We start from the raw sequence: 18,353 nt of genomic DNA, 5'->3' as shown, positions 1-18,353 counted from the left end.
ACCTTCTGAGCTACAGCCACCCGGTAGTAAACATGAGTGAACCCTCACTAGGTTGTGGATAAAGTGTACACTCACAAACCTGTCAAACCTGCATTTGAAACGTTGGCTACCATAGCAGTATAGTATTGCAACATGGCATTCGGGTCTTCTAACTAAAATAGGAACATAAATAGTGCCATCATTGGCGGTCCTGACCCACATCTGGTTGACATACACCCTGCCATGACACCAGTCAGTTAGAAGTGCCGGCTTGATGCCGGATCGGGGCCAGACCCGTTTTCTATGAGCCTGGGCCACATAAACCAAACCATAATCGGGCCAGATGTGGCATGCCATCACATAGTGCTATCATTGCCAGGCCTGGCCCATATGTGGATGACACACACTTACTAGGGGTGCAACGATACTCGTATCGATATTGAACCGTTCGATACAGTGCTTTCGGTTCGGTACGCATATGTATCGAACAATACAACATTTTTAATTTATTTTATCAACTTTTCTTCTGACGATGCTGTCTGTGTTGAGCGCTCAGTGGATCTGCGCTCGACAGTGCAGCCTAGGTGGAGTAGTCGAACGCAGATTCACTGAGCGCAGGGCAAGCTAGCGAGACAGAAGTTAAGCTCTCCTTGCAACATGGCAAATTGAACCTCCCCCGCCCTAATTCAGATGTGGCGTTTGGAACTATTTTGGTTTTCATGTGACGTATGACCCTGAAGGTAAGCACGTCATGGACTAAAGTAAAACAGTATGTTGGATGTGCCACGCAATGCTCAATTACATTGGTGGGAACTAGTGTGTTAGCACAGTTAGCTCGTTAACGTGTTGGCCGTCCAGCCCCATGCACGGGGCGATCCGCGGTAGCTCGTTAACGGAGATTTGCCGTGTTGTGGCGTTAACGTCATTTCAACGAGATTAGCGCTGACAGCACTAGTGGAAACACAACGAATATGACTGCACATTTACTCCAACATCATCCTAGTGCAAAGACAAGTGGAAGCAGACAAAAACAACAAGCACGCATGCTACAAACTTTACCCGAGTCATTTAGACAGCCGTTAGCACATGATTCTCCTGATGGGGACCTGATATGTTTAATATGCTGCTGAGAATATAGCCCAGAAGAAGCGTATAGTATAGCTTTTATTTTGGAAAGAGCCATTTCTCTGTAATAAACTCTCTTTTCCAAAGATGAGTGATTCCTCAATCAGATATATATATATATTTTATTACTTTGTTGTTTCAGCAACATTAAATTTAAACACTGTACTTTTGAGTTAAAATATATATATTTATAATTTTAATAAATGACAAATTAAAAAGGCATGAACATTTTTTTTGTATCGAAAAAATATCGAACCGTGACACCAAAGTATCGAACCGAACCGTGAATTTTGTGTATCGTTGCACCCCTAGCACTTACCATACCAGAAGTCAGCCAGCACTGCTGGCTTGACACCAGATCTGAGCCAGACCTGTCTGCTATGTGGGTAGGCACTCTCCACCTGCTAGTAAAGTAAGACCTAGAAAACCAGTCTGTCACATCTTCATACCCAGTATCCCTCCTAACCTCTGTCTCCCTCTGTTTCAGAGACCCATGTTTGAGTTCCGCACCCCACACACATTTCCCTCGTGTACTGTCTTTCTCTTGTGTACTTCAAATCCTAGTAAAGATTGATTCCAGCTGTCTGCATCCAAATCTGCGTTTTGGGTTCACATGTACTTACTCTTCCACAGGTCCGCCTTGACAACAATACCAATGAACCAAAAAACTAAAACAGTACAAATGTACATGAAACAGCAGGGCATCCCACGGAGCGGCAGCTGCTTTAGTATCTAAAAAGTAACAAATTGCATTTATTAGATTGCCAATTAAATTCAAAGCCAAATGCAAAGGAAAGGGCGGCTGATACATACGAGGCCCAATGAAATACTCCACTTAGACAGGAGAGGAGGCTTCCCAACCCAGCAACAACAGGTGACACATCATGCCAGCAATTTCTACCGTGCAAATGGCTCAAGTCAAAGATTAGGTCCAAAACGAATAACACATCAAACAGTTAAATACATACTTCTTCTGTTGTATTATGCTTGCCCGGGGAGGAGTAGTAAACCTTGCACCCCAGCACAAACAGGAGATGCCACAAGCAAGAATCCTCTAAGTGCACAAACAAGTTGGATTAAGCAGACAGGTCATAGGTCAGCAGATTCAAAATGGCCATGATCACTCATTGACAGCAGGTTTAAATCATCCGGCTACATTAATAAAACCTTTCCCCCATGAAAGAGAGAATGCTCTTCCTGTGCAAACGGGGTGAGTGAAATGCACAACGCTGAACTGTTGCTGCATTTTCTGTAGTTAAATTTCATGTATAGTCCACCTGGTTAGTACAACCACATGTGTCAGTTCAGTTAAGTAGCAGTTTTAATGTCCACAGAAAACTAGCACAGTGGGTATATAAGTATTATATGTTAGTAGTTGTGTAGTTGTCTACATCCTCTGAGTGCTCGATGTTTCTGGTGATAATGGTGGGTATTGGAAATTTGATCTATTTTCAAACAATAAGAAAGCATGTACATTTACAGTATTTTTTGGCTACCAAGCAAGTAAAGCAGACTTGTAACCAGTGTCTAATACATGTAGGCTACAAGAAATCAACAATGTGAAGTTAAAATATAATTTAAAAAAAAAACGTGCAGAATTTAAGTTTTTTTAAATAATTAATAGAGAGACTATGCTGTGTGTGCAGTAAACATGAGCATTGGTCAGTTATAAAGGTATGTGCAATGTGTGTGTAAAATGTAATACATTGGTTTAGCACTATTGTCCCACTTGGTTTCCTTAGAAATTTCCCGACAGGTCTTGAGTCTTGGGTTGTTGTCATTATGTTTTCTTGTGCTGACCTTTATGCTTTGATTTATTCTATTTGCTCAAATTTTTGTTGTCATTGTGCAGACTCTTCTTCTTCTTATCATTGTTATTGTTGATTTAAAAATCAACAATAACAATGATTTTTAAGAAAGATTTTTAAGATTTTTAAGTTGCCTTTCTGACTGTCTGCAAGTGCAACTGGATTTTCTCTCTGTGTTTGAGTTGAACAGTCTAGTTTAGAAAATATTATATATTTATAAGTGTAAATTGTAGATTTATCTGTCAGTGTTAATTACATTTAACTCATTCACTGCCATTGACGTCTATAGCCGTCAATTGCAGTGAATGAGTCAATGGGTTTAACTCATTCACTGCCAATGGCTGGCAGTGAATGAGTTAATTACTTATTTAATTAAACAATATTTTTGTTTGAAGGAAATCTCGGTCCCCGGTTTCTCCGTGGATCGGGTTTCCTCCGAGGCGTGGGCACCTATAAGCAGAGTTTTGTATAAGATTCAAAATTATTCAAAGTAACACTCAGGTATGCCGTTCAGCTGGGTTAGTTACGACGTCGGGAGCAGTTAGGAGAACAAAATGATACAGAGACTGTTCAGGTTGCTTTCCCAAAATCAACTCAAAGGTTTATTCATCAGACAACAGTTTATATAGAGGAAAAAGGTTCGTGTGTCAGCAGATTCTCAGTTCAAACCGGTACAGACCAAATAAGGAAACGTCTTCCTGCCTTGTGAGCAGAGAAGTATCCTTTGTATAGTTTATCAGTTCAGCTACAATTTATGATCATCCCAGCAAAATACACTCCTAGAGATAGAATACAGAGTTCTTTCATTAGTGAATTCTGAAACAAACCACCTGGCCTTTAACAAGCTCTTTTCTAGGAGATAAAGAAGGGAGGATGGGAGTAAGGGAGTGATCTCTGTGGTGTTTTCAACCTTGAGGTACCATCCTGTGATTCTTACACATTAATTCTTGGGTCACAGAGAAAGAGAAAAACAACTAGTAAATGGGCCTTATTGAGTAACAGTTTTCCTGTATAATATCACTATAAAACAATATCCTGTAAATGCTACCATGGTATCAAAATATCACAACGTTGTTCAAGTGGAAATCTAAAATGGATGTTATAAATACATATTAACAAATGTACTTAAAAATAAAAAACAAATCTGTGCTGTATTTGTTAATATTTGTTTTCTTCAGGTCTTCTTCTGTCTTTTTTAAAACAGAAAATATGTCCCAAACTAAAATATTTTTTCAGAGTCTTTATTTAGGCTTTTAACATTAAAACAGAGACAGTGATGTAAAAGATTAGCAACACATGATCTCTCATGATTAGAAATATAAATTTTAATTTGACCAAAATTGTATTGATATGCAATAAAGCAATAAAAGTAAAAAAACAACAACAACAACAACAACTCAAAAGAAAAGTATTCAAAGAGTAAAAGAAAATCACATTATCATCAATATGGAAGCAGTTTATAAGAAATATATTGAAATAGTTATCAGGCTTAGACTTAAACCACTGCATACACATTCTATAGGAATATTACACACACAGCGTAATAATTTCACACGGGAGGGGGGGGGGGGGGGGGATAAAGAAAGAACTTAAGTTACACATTCATATTGATAACATTTCTTCTTACTTTCATTAAATTTCAGGCTCTATTATTGTCATCACTGAAGGGAAAAACAGAAGTTCATAAAAGAAATGTTTTATGAAAACACTGGAAACAAACATTACTCTTGTTTTCAATGGGCTGGGGGGAAAAAAGCAAGCCTTACATAGCTGTGATAATGAATGCCTTTCTTTCAGTATGACAGTATCATTCCTGTCGGTACAGGAGCAGGCCTCCTGCCAGGACCAGAAGCCCAGTGGTGAACCAGCCAATGTAGAGTGAGGCTCCCAGCTGTATGCTGACACCACTGTCATATCTGTCCTTGTAGGACTCACGAATGGTGATGTAGGCCATCCAGCAGACAGGTATGAGCACCAAGAAACCTGCAATGATGAAGACAACTCCAGAAGCAAAGCCCACTTTGCGTTTTTGCCCATCATCCAACATTAAGTTAATGCGCTTGTTCCCGGCCACACCAAGCAGGATTCCAAAGATCCCACTGAGGATTGCGATAATGACGAGTGCTCTGGTAGCTTTCATGGCGTCTTCTACCAGTGGTGGAAAAACCTCATATCCAACGCATTCCATCTTGCCTGTGGTGTATATTTTACAGACTTTCCATAAACCATACCAAGTCCCATAAATGTCATCACGGTACACAGAAGTTCTAATGAGGACTTTCCAGGCAGGGAGACCACAGATCATGATGGTCCCCAATACACCGATGATGGCTAAAGCCAAACCCAAAATCTGTCTTCTACCAGCATCCATAATGAAGCTCTTTTGATCTCTTCAAAACAGGAAGTTGGTGTGTGCTTCAGAGCTGCAGTAATGTATCTGTTCAGTAAGTGCTCAGCAGGCATCTTAAATACTCAGCGCAAATGGGTTGTGGCTTTCTCACTCACTTGGGGGTGTGTCCATATGAAGCCTGTGTTGATGCCCCTTATCATTATTATTAAGAGCAGCAAAAATTAAGAAAAAAGCTAAAATAGAAGATAAAATAGAATAGTATACTATACAAAATACAGGGTGGGCTATTTATATGGATACACCGTAATAAAATGGGAATGGTTGGTGATATTAAAGTCCTGTTTGTGGCACATTAGTATAGGTGAGGGGGCAAACTCCTCAAGATGGGTGATGACCATGGTGGCCATTTAGAAGTCGGCCATCTTGGATACAACTTTTGTTTTTTCAATAGGAAGAAGGTCGTTGTGACACATCAAACTTATTGGTAATGTCACAAGAAAAACAAAAACAAACAAACTCACACTCTTTGTATGTATTTCTACTGTCATATTGCAAAATAGGAAGTTAGAACAAGTTATTTTTCCATTTTATTAGTTCCTCATATTTACTTACACTAACAATGTGAACATTGTTTCTCAATCACCATCATCCCTAACTTATTCCAGTGCTGAAATACCGCAGGTGTGGTGACACATTCCATTATGGGAATGGCCACCACTTAAGCTCTCTTCAAGAGCGATTCCAGCTGTGCAGCTTCCAGCTGGACTTTTTCCATCAATTTAGCACTTTTGCAAGTTTACACGGTTGACTATGATGTCATCATTTAACAGTTCTCCAGGTCACAAAATAGGCTTGAATGATCCCTTCCACGATTGTGTGTGTGTGTGTGTGTGTGTATGTGTGTGTGTGTGTGTGTGTGTGTGTGTGTGTGTGTGTGTGTGTGTGTGTGTGTGTGTGTGTGTTTCTTCTGTTCAGTTTTATTGCTTTTTCAGCTATAGCCTTCATGGACGATACAGTCAGAGGTCTGTTTCTTCACTTTGTCAGTGAAGCCTTTATTGTTTTATGTGTATCTTGAGATTTGTAGCCTTGGTACACATCTCTCCTGACTTTATTTGCTAAACTGTTTTGTTTATTTTCAAGCACCATTAGTGTAACAGTGGTGGCTTGTCGACCAAGCATGAAATGGAACAGATGGTTACAGAGGTAACACTAGTTCTATGAATGAAGATCAATGACCCTGTTGGTGTGGTCACTCAACAGGCTGGTGTGGTCAAGGTGAAAAAAAACTGAAAATGATCCCATGGTGGCACAGCTGTATATATGCTATATTAACAGGAGAGTGGTTAATTTGGTATTTTATTTCTCCTAAACAGCTCACACTAGGACAGGCTGACTCATACTGTGTCATTTCGTGCTTCATTTAAAAGAAAACCCCCACAGTAACCTCTGGAGTCATTGCTCTCTTCCTGATTTCCTTTTTGTGTATGTTTGGAACAATTAACATTTCAGATCATCTAAAATATTAAAATATTAGAGAAACATAACAAAAATAAACACAAAATGCAGTTTCTAATTTAAGATGTTCATTATTTTGGCCCACATCTTTGCAGTATTCTTGTATTTCAGCCACACTGGAGAGAGAACCAGCTAATTGTAACTGACGTCCAAATACTTTTTGAAACATATGACACATACTTTTTTTTTCAAATGCAGCTTTTCATATATATATTTTTTTTTTTTAAAGAAAGAAAAGTAAAGAAAAGAAAAGATCTGCCTATTGCTATGTGGGTAACTAATATCACAGGTCTGTCTGTGTTGGATCTTTTTCTCCATATGTTTATCTTCGGCTTCTGTCACCTATATTTTCTCCCCATTAGGTTACAGCTGAACAATTAGTTTTAAAAATCAAATGTTCAATTAGGATTCCAGCTTCATGTAACAAAGGTTCAAGTTGAGCAAAAGAAAAGATGTCTGTGAAGGTTCTCAGTCATCTAGGTCATCGTACTCTAAGGAGCTTGGAAAGAAAAGCGTCTGGACTTCTTGTCATGATCCTGGGTTGGTGACAAAGTGTTGAGTTTCTTGTGTCTCAGAGTTTTTTTATTATGATCTTAGTTCTCTTTGTTGCCCCAGTTTTCTATAGTCTAGTGTCTTAGTTTGGCTTTCTTGTATTCAGTTTAGTTTTCCGAGTTTTCAGTAGCTGCCCTCTGTGTCTCTTTGTTGTTGTTGTTCTCTGTGTTTCTTAGTTGCTCTGTCTCCCCTAGTCAAGTCTGCGTCTGTGCTACTTCCTGTTTTACTTTGAAGGTCTGTGTCTCATGTGAGTGCATCCTACTTTGCTTCCTTGTCTCATCAGTTCTGATTTCCCTCATGCTGTGTGTGATTCTCCGTGTGTCTCCTGGTGTACATTATAATTCGTTTTTCCCAGTGTAGTTTTGTATTGTTTGTGATCTGTTTTCCAGCAATAAAGCTGTGTTTTTGTTTTTGTCCCCATGAGTTTGCATTTGGGTCCAATTCCTGCCTGCACATAGCCGGATCATGACACTTCTTTAAATTGCTTGAAGACGTTTCACCTCTCATGCGAGAAGCTTCTTCAGTTCTAAGGTCAAATGGTGGGGAGTCCCAGATTTAAAGGGTTAAAACATGTTGAAAACACAACAGCCTTAATAAACACAGGGTAGTTTAAACCTGGAAGCAGAGTTCATAGATCATCACTTAAAGACGAGATTGGTTTTCCTACACTAATAGATAGAAGTTGTCATAAGATGGAAAGATGAGACACCGCCCACCCACACTCATTGGATTATCATGTAACAGAGTTTCTATATTTAAAATAACTGAAATCAACTTTGAAGGAAAAAAAGCGGCAACGTTTATTCCCTGTTTTGTTTTCCCTAAGTTTTGTATTCTCATACACAGTAAAAATCGGAGTGTTAAAATAACACTTAAAGAGTTAAATTTAACACTGGTCCCGAGTCTATTTGGTCCCATTCGGAATTGGTGTTAAATCAACTCTTTCTATAGTGTTAAAATTTTAGAGTAAAATTAACTCTAAATAGAGTAAAAATTTAACACTGAGTAACACCGCAGAGTGTTAAATGAACCTAACACTACTAGTAGTGTCATATTATTTACTCTAACATAGTGATAAATTAACTCTATTTGAGTAAAATTCCACTGATTTCTAACACTGAATTGAGTTATTTCAAGTTAACACTGGGGGTTCAAATAACTCTGATGAGAGTTGATGTTACTCTATACTGTGTTATTCATACACTTTTTCTTGTGAAAAATTAGCTCTCATAGAGTAAAATTTTTAATTAATTTTACACCAAGTAGTGTTACTAAAACTCTTCCTCTTCCAGCATGAAAACCTGGTTTCTAATAATGCTTTAAAATATAAAACAAGTAAGCAAAAACCACAACTAGATAATACGTTTAACGGCTTTATTTTGATGTCAGGCTCAAAATATTAAAACATCTCATGTAGTGTACATAAAACACTACACACACAAAAACAGTCATAAAACACTTTAAAACAATGAATTTAGTTCGGCATAAAATGACAATATGGAACCACATACAGGGAGGAATCAGAAGTGCCATACTTCATTTGAAGATCAAATGGTTTGAAGTAACACAGCTCTTTTATGTTCAACACCTTCAGCACCATATTGGGGTGCATTCTGACCTTAAATGCATGATAATGGTCATCAAAACACAGGGTTTCCATCAGTTTTCCACAGAGCAATGCAATGTCATCTTTCACAACAATACTTTTGATCTTATAAAACACTGGAATCTCAGACACTACCTCTGTACAGATGATAAAGTCAGGGCGGTACTCTGTACCATGATGTTTTATCCACTTAGCTGAAAAAACACTGGTAGACAACGCAGCTCCAAATTTTAAAGCAATTTCTGGACCTTCTTTCAGCTCTCCAAGTGTCACCATCTTTCCTGGTCCTAAAGCTAATCTTTCGAGGCTAAAAGACTCCCAATACATGGCCATACAACTTTGGTGTTTCTTGGCCAATGTCATTGTAATGTTTTTAAAGCTTTTTAATTGCTTCTTAAAGAAGTTATGTTTGGCTTCGTAACGCATGCACCACATGTGCAGAATTGGGCCAATATTTCGTATACTGCGAGGGTAATGTATCATGAAGTGATGCTTTGGTAGGAGACTGAGTGTAGGAAATAACTGCTTAAAGAGCTGATGATGATCAATAATTAAATGTTTGAGGTAGATGGTCATACCTTCTGACAGCACTGGTGAAAACACAATATTGACAATTTGTAGAAGCAGAAGTAGAAGATGCCAGTAGCTATCACCCACCTGTACCAAATCGCCAAACATCAAAGGTACATTACGCAATAAGCACCAAGATTGAATTGCATTTAGTCCTAAATCATTACTGCCATCAAACAACTTTACCCTTGGTGGGCGATTTCGCTGCTGATTGAAGCCATAGTCAAAGGCATGTATTCTACCAGCAAGTTGTTCAGCACTTAGGAAGTTCTCCTGAATGTACTGCAGCACAAGTTTCACCTCTAACTGAGCAACTCCCTCCAAAATGTCATGCATGATATCTACAGAAAAATTGTTGGCTGTGTTGAAATATTTAAGTGAATTCAAGAGACAAGTGCGTTTCACACCACATACATGAGGTAGCGTAGGATCTCTTTGTACACTTTCACAGTGCTGCTTATGCATATCAAGAGTTCTTAGTGCAACACCAGAATCATCTTCACAGAACACACTTTGAAAACAATCCTTCTCAAGCAGACAAAAACGACAACAATATCGAGCTGCAAATGATTCCACGAACCCAAACAGACTATGCAAGCCAAGATTGTCCCCAGTGACCTGGATTACAGTGCCATGAACCAAGTGTTTAAACATGGGAAGTTTCAGTCCCTCTGTCTCAAGAACTTTCAGATCATTGACAAGTGGCTCAAGGATTGAATTAAAGCCATAACGCTTTGAGTCTTGTGCATGAAAAAGAGCACACAAATGAATATTGACCAACAACGAATTAAAGATTGGAGGAAAATTCCTTAGTGTAAAGTATATTGCACCTAATTTATGTACACCCTTTTTAGAGCCCAGGGGATTTGCAGTTTCAAAGTCATCATAAAACAGTTGAATTTGTAAGGCATCTTTTTCTGCAGAAAATAGGGGACATCTTTTAACATAGGCAGCATCGATTAAGTCTGCATACACACCTTCTCTGGACATATTCCTCGACTTGAACATGTCGACAACATGGTGGTTTTGAAAGATAGTTTTCAGTGTTTCCAAAATAGGAACATATGCAAACCTATCGGTTACAATGACTTGATCAAAAGTCCCTGTGATCTTGTTTCTTCTACTGTCAAATCTTGTGCCAAGCACCATTTCAACAGGTTCAACAGTTGCCCATTTTTGTTTAAAGTGCCTATTTCGTTTAGCTTCTGAATTTAACAGTGTGAATGGGTTTTCAAAGTTTTTGAATGACTGCTCTAATTTCTTTTTACTTGAAGTGTCCTGTGAAGGTAAGCTCTGTAAAGCTGCATCTTTAGCCTGAGTATGAATCTCAAAAAACACTTCCTCCATTGAGGAGACAAAACTATTCACAGTAGATTGGCTTAATCCAGCTGCCCTGAGCTGTGCAACAGTAGAGGCACACATATCCAAAGTGCTCTTATTTGAACTTTTCAACATTTCAGATGTTGTGGGTGTTTCTTCTACATTAGTTGACACCACCTGCCCTGTAGTGATAACTTCTTTAATTGCCACATCAGGCTGTAAATTAACATCAGTGTCAGCCTGTTGGTCGAAATAGTTAAGGTGTTTGGTATTTAAATGTTTTCTAAAACCTGAAAAAGTGCCAAACACACAGCCACAGTCACGCTGGGCACATTTAAGGCGAAGATTTCTTCCAGGTAAGTAACCATGGACTAACCGTAAATGCCTAACAAGCATGTTTGAACCAGTAAACTCAGCCTGACAGACAAAACACTTCATGATGGAGAATTAACCTTCAAGCCCTAACGAAGCAACCTTGTCCTTATTTCAGCAACTCTGGGACTTTCTTTGATTTTGCCAACATCTATATTGTACACAGTGGTTTGGATGAATGTGTACATGTTGTGAAGCATGGTGTTGTAAGATGTGCCAAACACAAAATGTGCTTTAAACAGTTCATCAAAAGCACCAAGTGAAGAGGTAGACTTGCATGGTATGGCATTCTTGTCAAGAATAATGAAGAACTGGTGGATGTCATGCTTTTTCACCCCAACAGCCAGGAGGTAGGGTTGAGTGCTGGTAGTGATGGCATCAAGGTGCTCTTGGATATTTGTTCCAGTCTGAAAAGACAAATACAGACAGGCAATAAGAATCAAGTGTTTCTTAAACTGGTAATTCATACCATAAAAATAGAAAAGAAACAAACCTTCTTGAAGACCACAAGATGCCTTTCTGCTTGAGAAGCTGACACCTTTCCTGGTCTCTTCCGACCCTGACCAGATGGTGGAATCAAATGTAATAGCAATAGAATCGCTGAGAGGTCACTGTCCCAGCCTGAAAAAAAAAATTGGTTTTATAATAAAGTTGAATCATCCTCATCAATAACAAATTTCAATGCATCTGCATTGACAAAATGTTTGAGTAGACCCAAAATACAAAAGGACAGCTGTTCTGTGACAAACATTATATATCCTGTGAATGTTCTAATTAAAGAAATAACAGCTCACCAATGTCAGCATTAACTTCAGTGGCATCCTCAGGAGAGTCAGCTGCCAGCAAGAGTTCTTCCAGGTCACTGGTAGAAGGAAGCTTTCTGCCTTGTTGGATAATCTTTCTTTTGAATGTTGTTGGCCACCTCTCCAGCAACCTGCCTGATACATCCTCACCAAACATCAGTACAAAATCCTGTTCGATCTGTAACAGGGATAGAGAACAGAGAATTATATCTGCTATCTGCAAAAAATAAAATGTGTTTACATTGTCAACGTAATGAAAAATATTCACCAAGCCTTTGATATCTTTGAAACGTGGAAACACAGACAGTATGTTGCTTGACAGCAGGGGGTCAAGGACCATGTTGTGTCGATAAACAAATGTCAACTTCATCTTCTTCTTGACTGTGTCTTCATCAGCTGAATGTTTCATCAGAGAGATTGCTTCCTTGCACTCATCCTCACTCAGCACGTTCTCTGTAACAAACTGCAACTCTCGTCTGACAGTTGGTCCACCACACTGGTCTTCACCCGATGATCCATCTCCTGGTGCTAGACAATATGAAATACAACTTTATCAAAACTAATAATAACATTTGATAACCATTATTAATACAGAACCATAATTTGGAACTGTATTATACGTTTCCACTGAATTATAAGTGTTACCTCCAGATGTTAATCGCCTCTCTTTAGCAGTGCATCTCTGTATGGTTTTAATCCTCCAGGCCAAGTACCCAGTGCCACTCTCGCCATCATAATAATGTTCCTTGGAGAGTGAGACATACAGACATTTTGTTTATTAATTTATCAGTAAGTTATGTGACCATGAACAGTTGATAAGGACATACATTTTGGCAGGATTTAAAATTTTGATTTTAGTTGTATCAGTTATTGCTGTTAGCTACTTACATAGCCATTTTTTGAGTACGGGTCACTGAGGTAAGGGAAAAAGGTTACAATTCCTCTGGCATACATTTCTTTTACCTGCCGTGGTGGTGATGTACTGCAAGATCAAAAGGAAAAGAACTAGTCAGCTTCGCTGGAATTAATAGAGATTTAAAATAATTTGAAAATGATAGTAAAAATCACAGGGCCAGAAATAAATTACCCATTTTTTTCTGTCATGTCAGCTACCAGTATGTTGACCATTTTTCTTCTGGTTTCATCCACCAGGGACTTGGTCCGATTGTACTCATTTATTATACGTTCTCCACCAGGTTTGCTTGTGAGAATGGATTCCACCAACTGGAAAACACAATAAAAACATTCTACATGTTGATATAACCACTACAGTTCAGAACACTTAAACTACAAACAAAAAAGACACTATTAGAAGAATGTGGAAATCTGTTAACTCTTACTTGCTTAGCTTCTGCATCCAGCTTCTGACGTTTCCTCAAAGGGCTGTCTGAAAGGATGACCGTATCCTGTGAATCTGATGAATGTGGCGATGATAACTGGAACTGCTCAGGAGACACTTCTGCAACAGATGTTTCCAGACCTTAAAAATAGGAGCAAAACAAATCAGTTTACATGGTCCCTCCATAGACTCATTTTATACACTCTTTGATTAAACAATGTAATAATGACACCAAAAAAAAAAAAAAAAAGACATCCAATGAAACACAAATCACTCAAACAAACCTGTTTCATATTTGATGGTTAGTACCCCGGTTGAGGGATCTGTTACTATATCCTCAAAAACATCCTCATCCAACTCAGTCCCTGAACTATCAAAAACTTTCACTCCTTCTGTTACGGCTGGCGCACCAAACTTTGCAAATGCTGGAAACAAGCACACAAGTTTGTGTAAACAAAAAGACATGACATTTAATGTTTTGTAGCTTAAAATGAAGATCATTTCAAGATACTCTTTCAAAAATGAGTCAGATAAACAAAGCCTAAATTATTAAGCGCCTCTAACATGCTTGATAAGTGGTAGATTAAAAGGAGTGACACTCACATTATGCAGTTTTCCCCCCCACTAAATATACATTCATAACTAAGATGCTTCCAAAACACAGATCATTTTCAATTAATCATAAAATGCAGTTTGAAGAGACTAAATAACAAAAAGAACTTAAAGCCTCTTGTACACCTTTTTAATACAATGTTGGTTTCTTACCGGCAATCAAAAACTCCTTAAGGCTTGGCTCAGATACTCTAACAAATTTCTGCACACCTCCGAGTTTTGCTTTAAGCAGCATGCTTCCTGTAGACAGTAATTTCTTATAGTCAGTGCTCTTCATTGAACTACAGTAAACAGAAAATGTGAATATTAAAACAGTCCCATAAACAGCCTTGCAATGTGACTTCTTACACTGTATGTTACTTTTATGTCAGTGTAACAAGGTGTCAAGATATAATCCTCAATACAAAACTAAAATAATAACTACTACTTTTTACCATTTGTCTGACCTAACTTAGCACTAGGGAGCCAGTATTTTGTTCATCTTTAGTTTAACATACTGAACAGTCTGGTAACCAAAATGGAAAAAGCAGCAGGGTAACTTTTGTCAATACCATCAACTCACAATAAATACAAACGCTGTCATCTTAAATTCAAACTACTAAAAAAATGCATTAAAAACTGAATCCTGGACATTTTGGATATTTTATCAAGCTTATAACACCTGCTGGTTGTAATCCTGTAACTGTAAAATCGCTGAAGACAGCCGAGTTAAAATAAGACAATAACCTTACTAAAAACGACCTCTATATCTGGTACCTAGGTATCAAAAAAAAGAAAAAAAGAAAGATGTAACATTTAGTGTACAATTTTAATTAGTTAATGCTTGAGTTAGGTAATTTAAAATTTAACGCTAACTAGCGAATTGCCCGCGCACTGAGCTTAGCCAAAATGCTAGTTAGCTAGCTAATGTTAATATATAGATCCCAACACATGGAGGGTTTCATTTAATGGAATTTCGAACATGCTAGAACACAACACAATCACCACTACACACTGAAATAAATTTTGATAACAAGCCTTACAGTCCAACACTGATATCAGTCAACTTTTTTAGCTAATTAACAACCTTACATTAGCATACAGATAGTGTCACATTTGCTTCTGGTACAAAATGAAATATATAATAAACATGGACAAAAGGAATGTAACCTTATTTTAACGTGCTACCTGTGCTTAAAATGTCGAATTGTTGGTTTAATAAGTAAATATGAACAACTTACCCTGCAACTGATGTGAAGAAAATGGCGTCGTGAAAAATCCTCTTGGTTTGAAAACCAGTCTGTGGTGGGAGGAGCTTTCTAGAGTAACGTTGACACTGTCTCTTTTAACTCCAGGAATCATCACCCACACTGGGGGGCGTTTTGCTCCAGCTGTTGTTATAATGACTCTATTAGAGTAAATACACTTTAACACTGCTGATTTAACACTGGGAAATTTACTGTGTAGGTTTGGGTTCTTGTTTGTTTGTTGTTGTCATGATCTGGCTTTGTACCAGCCAGACTGATACAGGACTCTGGAGACAAAACGTGAATTTTACACAGCTTTATTGCAGGGACTTATGAACTTGAGAATAAAATACAAACTAAGAAGTACTATAGCTAGGATAGGGATCAGGATGCACACAGCATTAAAGGTAAGACAACAATGTGACAACGAACAGAGGGAAACTGAGGACTTACATACACATGAGGTAATCAGGGAGATGGAGCACACCAAATTTGATTAACGAGACAGGGGAGCAAAACTGAACATACATGCGTGAAACAGGGGGCTAACAAAATAAAAGAGGAAGTAACACACACACTCTAAAACTTGACACTGGGATTGGGGACAAACAGACATGGAGACATGGCAGACTGATGAGACAAAAGGATGAAACGCAACAAAAAGAATATGGGAACAGGAAATGAAAAAACACAGGGACCAGGAGTACAGGTGTATTAACCTGACAAGGAATGAGAAGACAAGACAGGGAATGCAGAAAGCCATGGAGAGAGAAAAAAAACAGATGACGACAAACGGGGACAATCAACCAGGAAACGGACCCAGAAAGATGGATAACAACAGAAGTAGAATGTAAAAAATACTGGCTCAAGGAACCATGACAGTTGTTCTGGGTACAGGACTCTGGTAGACAACATTTGTGTCTATGGCAAGGAAAACAACCTCATCCTCAATACAGATATGACCAAGGAATTAATATTGGACATCAGGAAGAACCCCCCTCCCCTGCAGCCTCTTATCATCAAAGGGACGGTGTAGAGGGCCAATAGCCACAGATTCCTGGGACTGCAGGTTACATCAGACCTGAGCTGAACTTTCAACCAGAGATGGGCAGTAACACGTTACTGTAATCCAATTACTTTTTTCAAGTAACAAGTAATGTAAGGGATAACTATTGCAAAAGATGTAATTAGATTACTATTACTTTCCCATAAGCGCGCTGCATTACTGCGTTACTAAACTGTCGTGATTTTGTTTGTTGCTGTGCTCTCAACACCACAGCAACAGTGAAAAAAAAGCCCAGGAAAGACTTCTAATTAAATCTGCTCCTTACTACGTAAAATAAAACAGGACAGTGGGGTAAATTTTCGACCATCTCACACTTCTGTTTAATCAGTTTTCTGTCTGACATTTTTTCAGCTGTGTGAAAACTATAACTTTAATCTCAGCCACACCGATTTACTCAGGAACAAATAAAACACTGAGAAAAGCCAAACAATAACATTTGTAAGTTATCTCAGTGACGTATATATCATGTTTAACTTGAGTAGCGAAAGACCACGGGGGGTTTGGAAACGATGTGCCGGGAGTTCACTGCTAGCTATGGAGCTGGTGGGTAACGGATGTCTCAGAAAACGCTGGAGCACTTTTGTAAATATGTGATATCTTGATAAACCGAGCTGATATTTGAAGTTTACACGGCATTCTCGCCTGAAAATATCTTAAAAGTTTATTTTGTGACCCAGAAAGAGTAATAAAAGTAATATTAAAACTAAGTAGATGCTGCCATTGTTGGAAACTGGAATTGGCTGAGCCTCGCTATGAATTCTGGGATATGGTGGGTCACGAAGGATACACCCGACCCATCCTTCAAATCTGGGGAAAAGAAGGACGCATTTGTCAGCTGTATTTGGAGGAGTCTTCGAATTTAGACAGCCTTTGTCGCGTCACTGTGATGTAATCAGCCTACAAATGCGGCCTCAGGAGGATGCAGCCTATGAATTTGGACACCCCCTTTGTTTCAGTCGGCTGCTTGAACCACCACCGTCTCACCCAGGGCTACAGAGGACTCATACACAGCATCCTCAGCACAGGCATTACTGTCTGGTATGGGAACACCACACAAGTAGAGAGGAAGGCTCTGCAAAAAGTCATAACGTCTGTGGAGAGGATCATAGGAACAAAACTTCCTTCCATGGGCTCTCTGTAAACACAACACTGCCGAAAAAGAGCAGAGAGAATTATTAGGGACCCACACCATCCAGCTCACCCTCTGCTCAGACACAAATATACAAACATATAATCTGAGACACAACAGAGTGGACACAACAAGGTTTTTCAACAGCTTCTTCCTCGCAACTGTCAGACCGATGGCAAAACCAAAAACCACTGAAATCTTAAAATAACACAGCACTACCTCACCTCATTTTGAATGTATGAATGTACAATGGAATTAATCACTGATTGATGTGCAATATACTCACTGAAACAGATTTGTGAAAATGTGCAATATTATGTGTGCAATACTAGGAAGTATATTGCCACCCTCTCTGTACAGTGTTTTTGTATATAGTAAATATTATGATTGCTCCATTCTTTGCTTTATTTCTATTTTGTTGTTGTTTTTTAAGTTGCTTTCTTTTTACTTTGTAAAAAATGTAACTTGACCTGGAGAGCTCTGCACAAGAATTCAAATGTGCATGGACTGTTGGTCCCATGCTCAATGTAACAGGGCGGCCCTTAGCGGCTGGAAATACAGTGAGAAAGACCAAGGCAAGTGTAGTGGAACAAAGTATTTATTTGCTATATGGCTCTCCTTAAAACAATTAACTTGTCGAGCTTCTTCACAGCACAAAAATCCCTCCTCTAATGACAACTGGCAGCCTTAAATATGTTCAGCTGTCACAGACTAAACCATTATTCCACTCTCAGGTAAATTTTTAATCCCAACCTTCCACCACAGTATACAATATATCAATAAGAATAAATAAATACATAAATACATTTTCACATTTACATATTAATAAATACTTCACACTTTAATGTTACACCAAACCCAATATTATAAAAACCCAGAAACCCAAGCACAAAAAGATTCACCACACTCTCTTTACCAATGGTCGCTCCCGGAACCTTTAAATGGTGTCTGGACCCCCGGGGAAACATTTGCCCAAACACC

General features: G+C 38.5%; 2 protein-coding genes across 2 annotated transcripts; both read right to left on the bottom strand.

Annotated features, from left to right (window-relative positions):
* Positions 1-4,490: 4,490 nt before the first annotated feature.
* LOC146660815 (claudin-4-like) lies at positions 4,491-5,333 on the bottom strand. The gene has a single exon (XM_085420870.1). The coding sequence runs from the start codon at positions 5,281-5,283 to the stop codon at positions 4,720-4,722; it is 564 nt and encodes a 187-aa protein (XP_085276996.1). The 5' UTR covers positions 5,284-5,333; the 3' UTR covers positions 4,491-4,719.
* A 5,869-nt stretch (positions 5,334-11,202) lies between these two features.
* On the bottom strand, positions 11,203-15,307 carry LOC146660814 (uncharacterized). Its single transcript, XM_085420864.1, has 11 exons — positions 15,172-15,307; positions 14,105-14,191; positions 13,624-13,764; positions 13,341-13,480; positions 13,088-13,224; positions 12,889-12,982; positions 12,646-12,745; positions 12,269-12,528; positions 11,992-12,178; positions 11,691-11,818; positions 11,203-11,604 (listed from the first exon to the last, which is right to left on the bottom strand). The coding sequence occupies exons 1-11, from the start codon at positions 15,290-15,292 to the stop codon at positions 11,287-11,289; spliced, it is 1,713 nt and encodes a 570-aa protein (XP_085276990.1). The 5' UTR covers positions 15,293-15,307; the 3' UTR covers positions 11,203-11,286.
* Between the last annotated feature and the right edge of the window lie 3,046 nt (positions 15,308-18,353).

Source organism: Rhamphochromis longiceps, linkage group LG10, assembly GCF_057381845.1.
Source record: "Rhamphochromis longiceps isolate RC_006_pf linkage group LG10, R_longiceps_female_GT1.1, whole genome shotgun sequence".
Classification (NCBI taxonomy): Eukaryota; Metazoa; Chordata; class Actinopteri; order Cichliformes; family Cichlidae; genus Rhamphochromis; species Rhamphochromis longiceps.
This window is presented reverse-complemented; position numbering and strand designations above follow the sequence as displayed.

Bases quoted from the DNA above. Each gene is read 5' to 3' on its own strand.
- LOC146660815 (XM_085420870.1), bottom strand. From the start codon at position 5,283: ATGGATGCTGGTAGAAGACAGATTTTGGGTTTGGCTTTAGCCATCATC.
- LOC146660814 (XM_085420864.1), bottom strand. From the start codon at position 15,292: ATGATTCCTGGAGTTAAAAGAGACAGTGTCAACGTTACTCTAGAAAGC. The intron at 13,765-14,104 runs GTAAGAAACCAA...GCTTGTTTCCAG, and splicing joins TAAGGAGTTTTTGATTGCCG to CATTTGCAAAGTTTGGTGCG. The intron at 11,819-11,991 runs GTGAGCTGTTAT...TTTTTTTTTCAG, and splicing joins TGAAGTTAATGCTGACATTG to GCTGGGACAGTGACCTCTCA.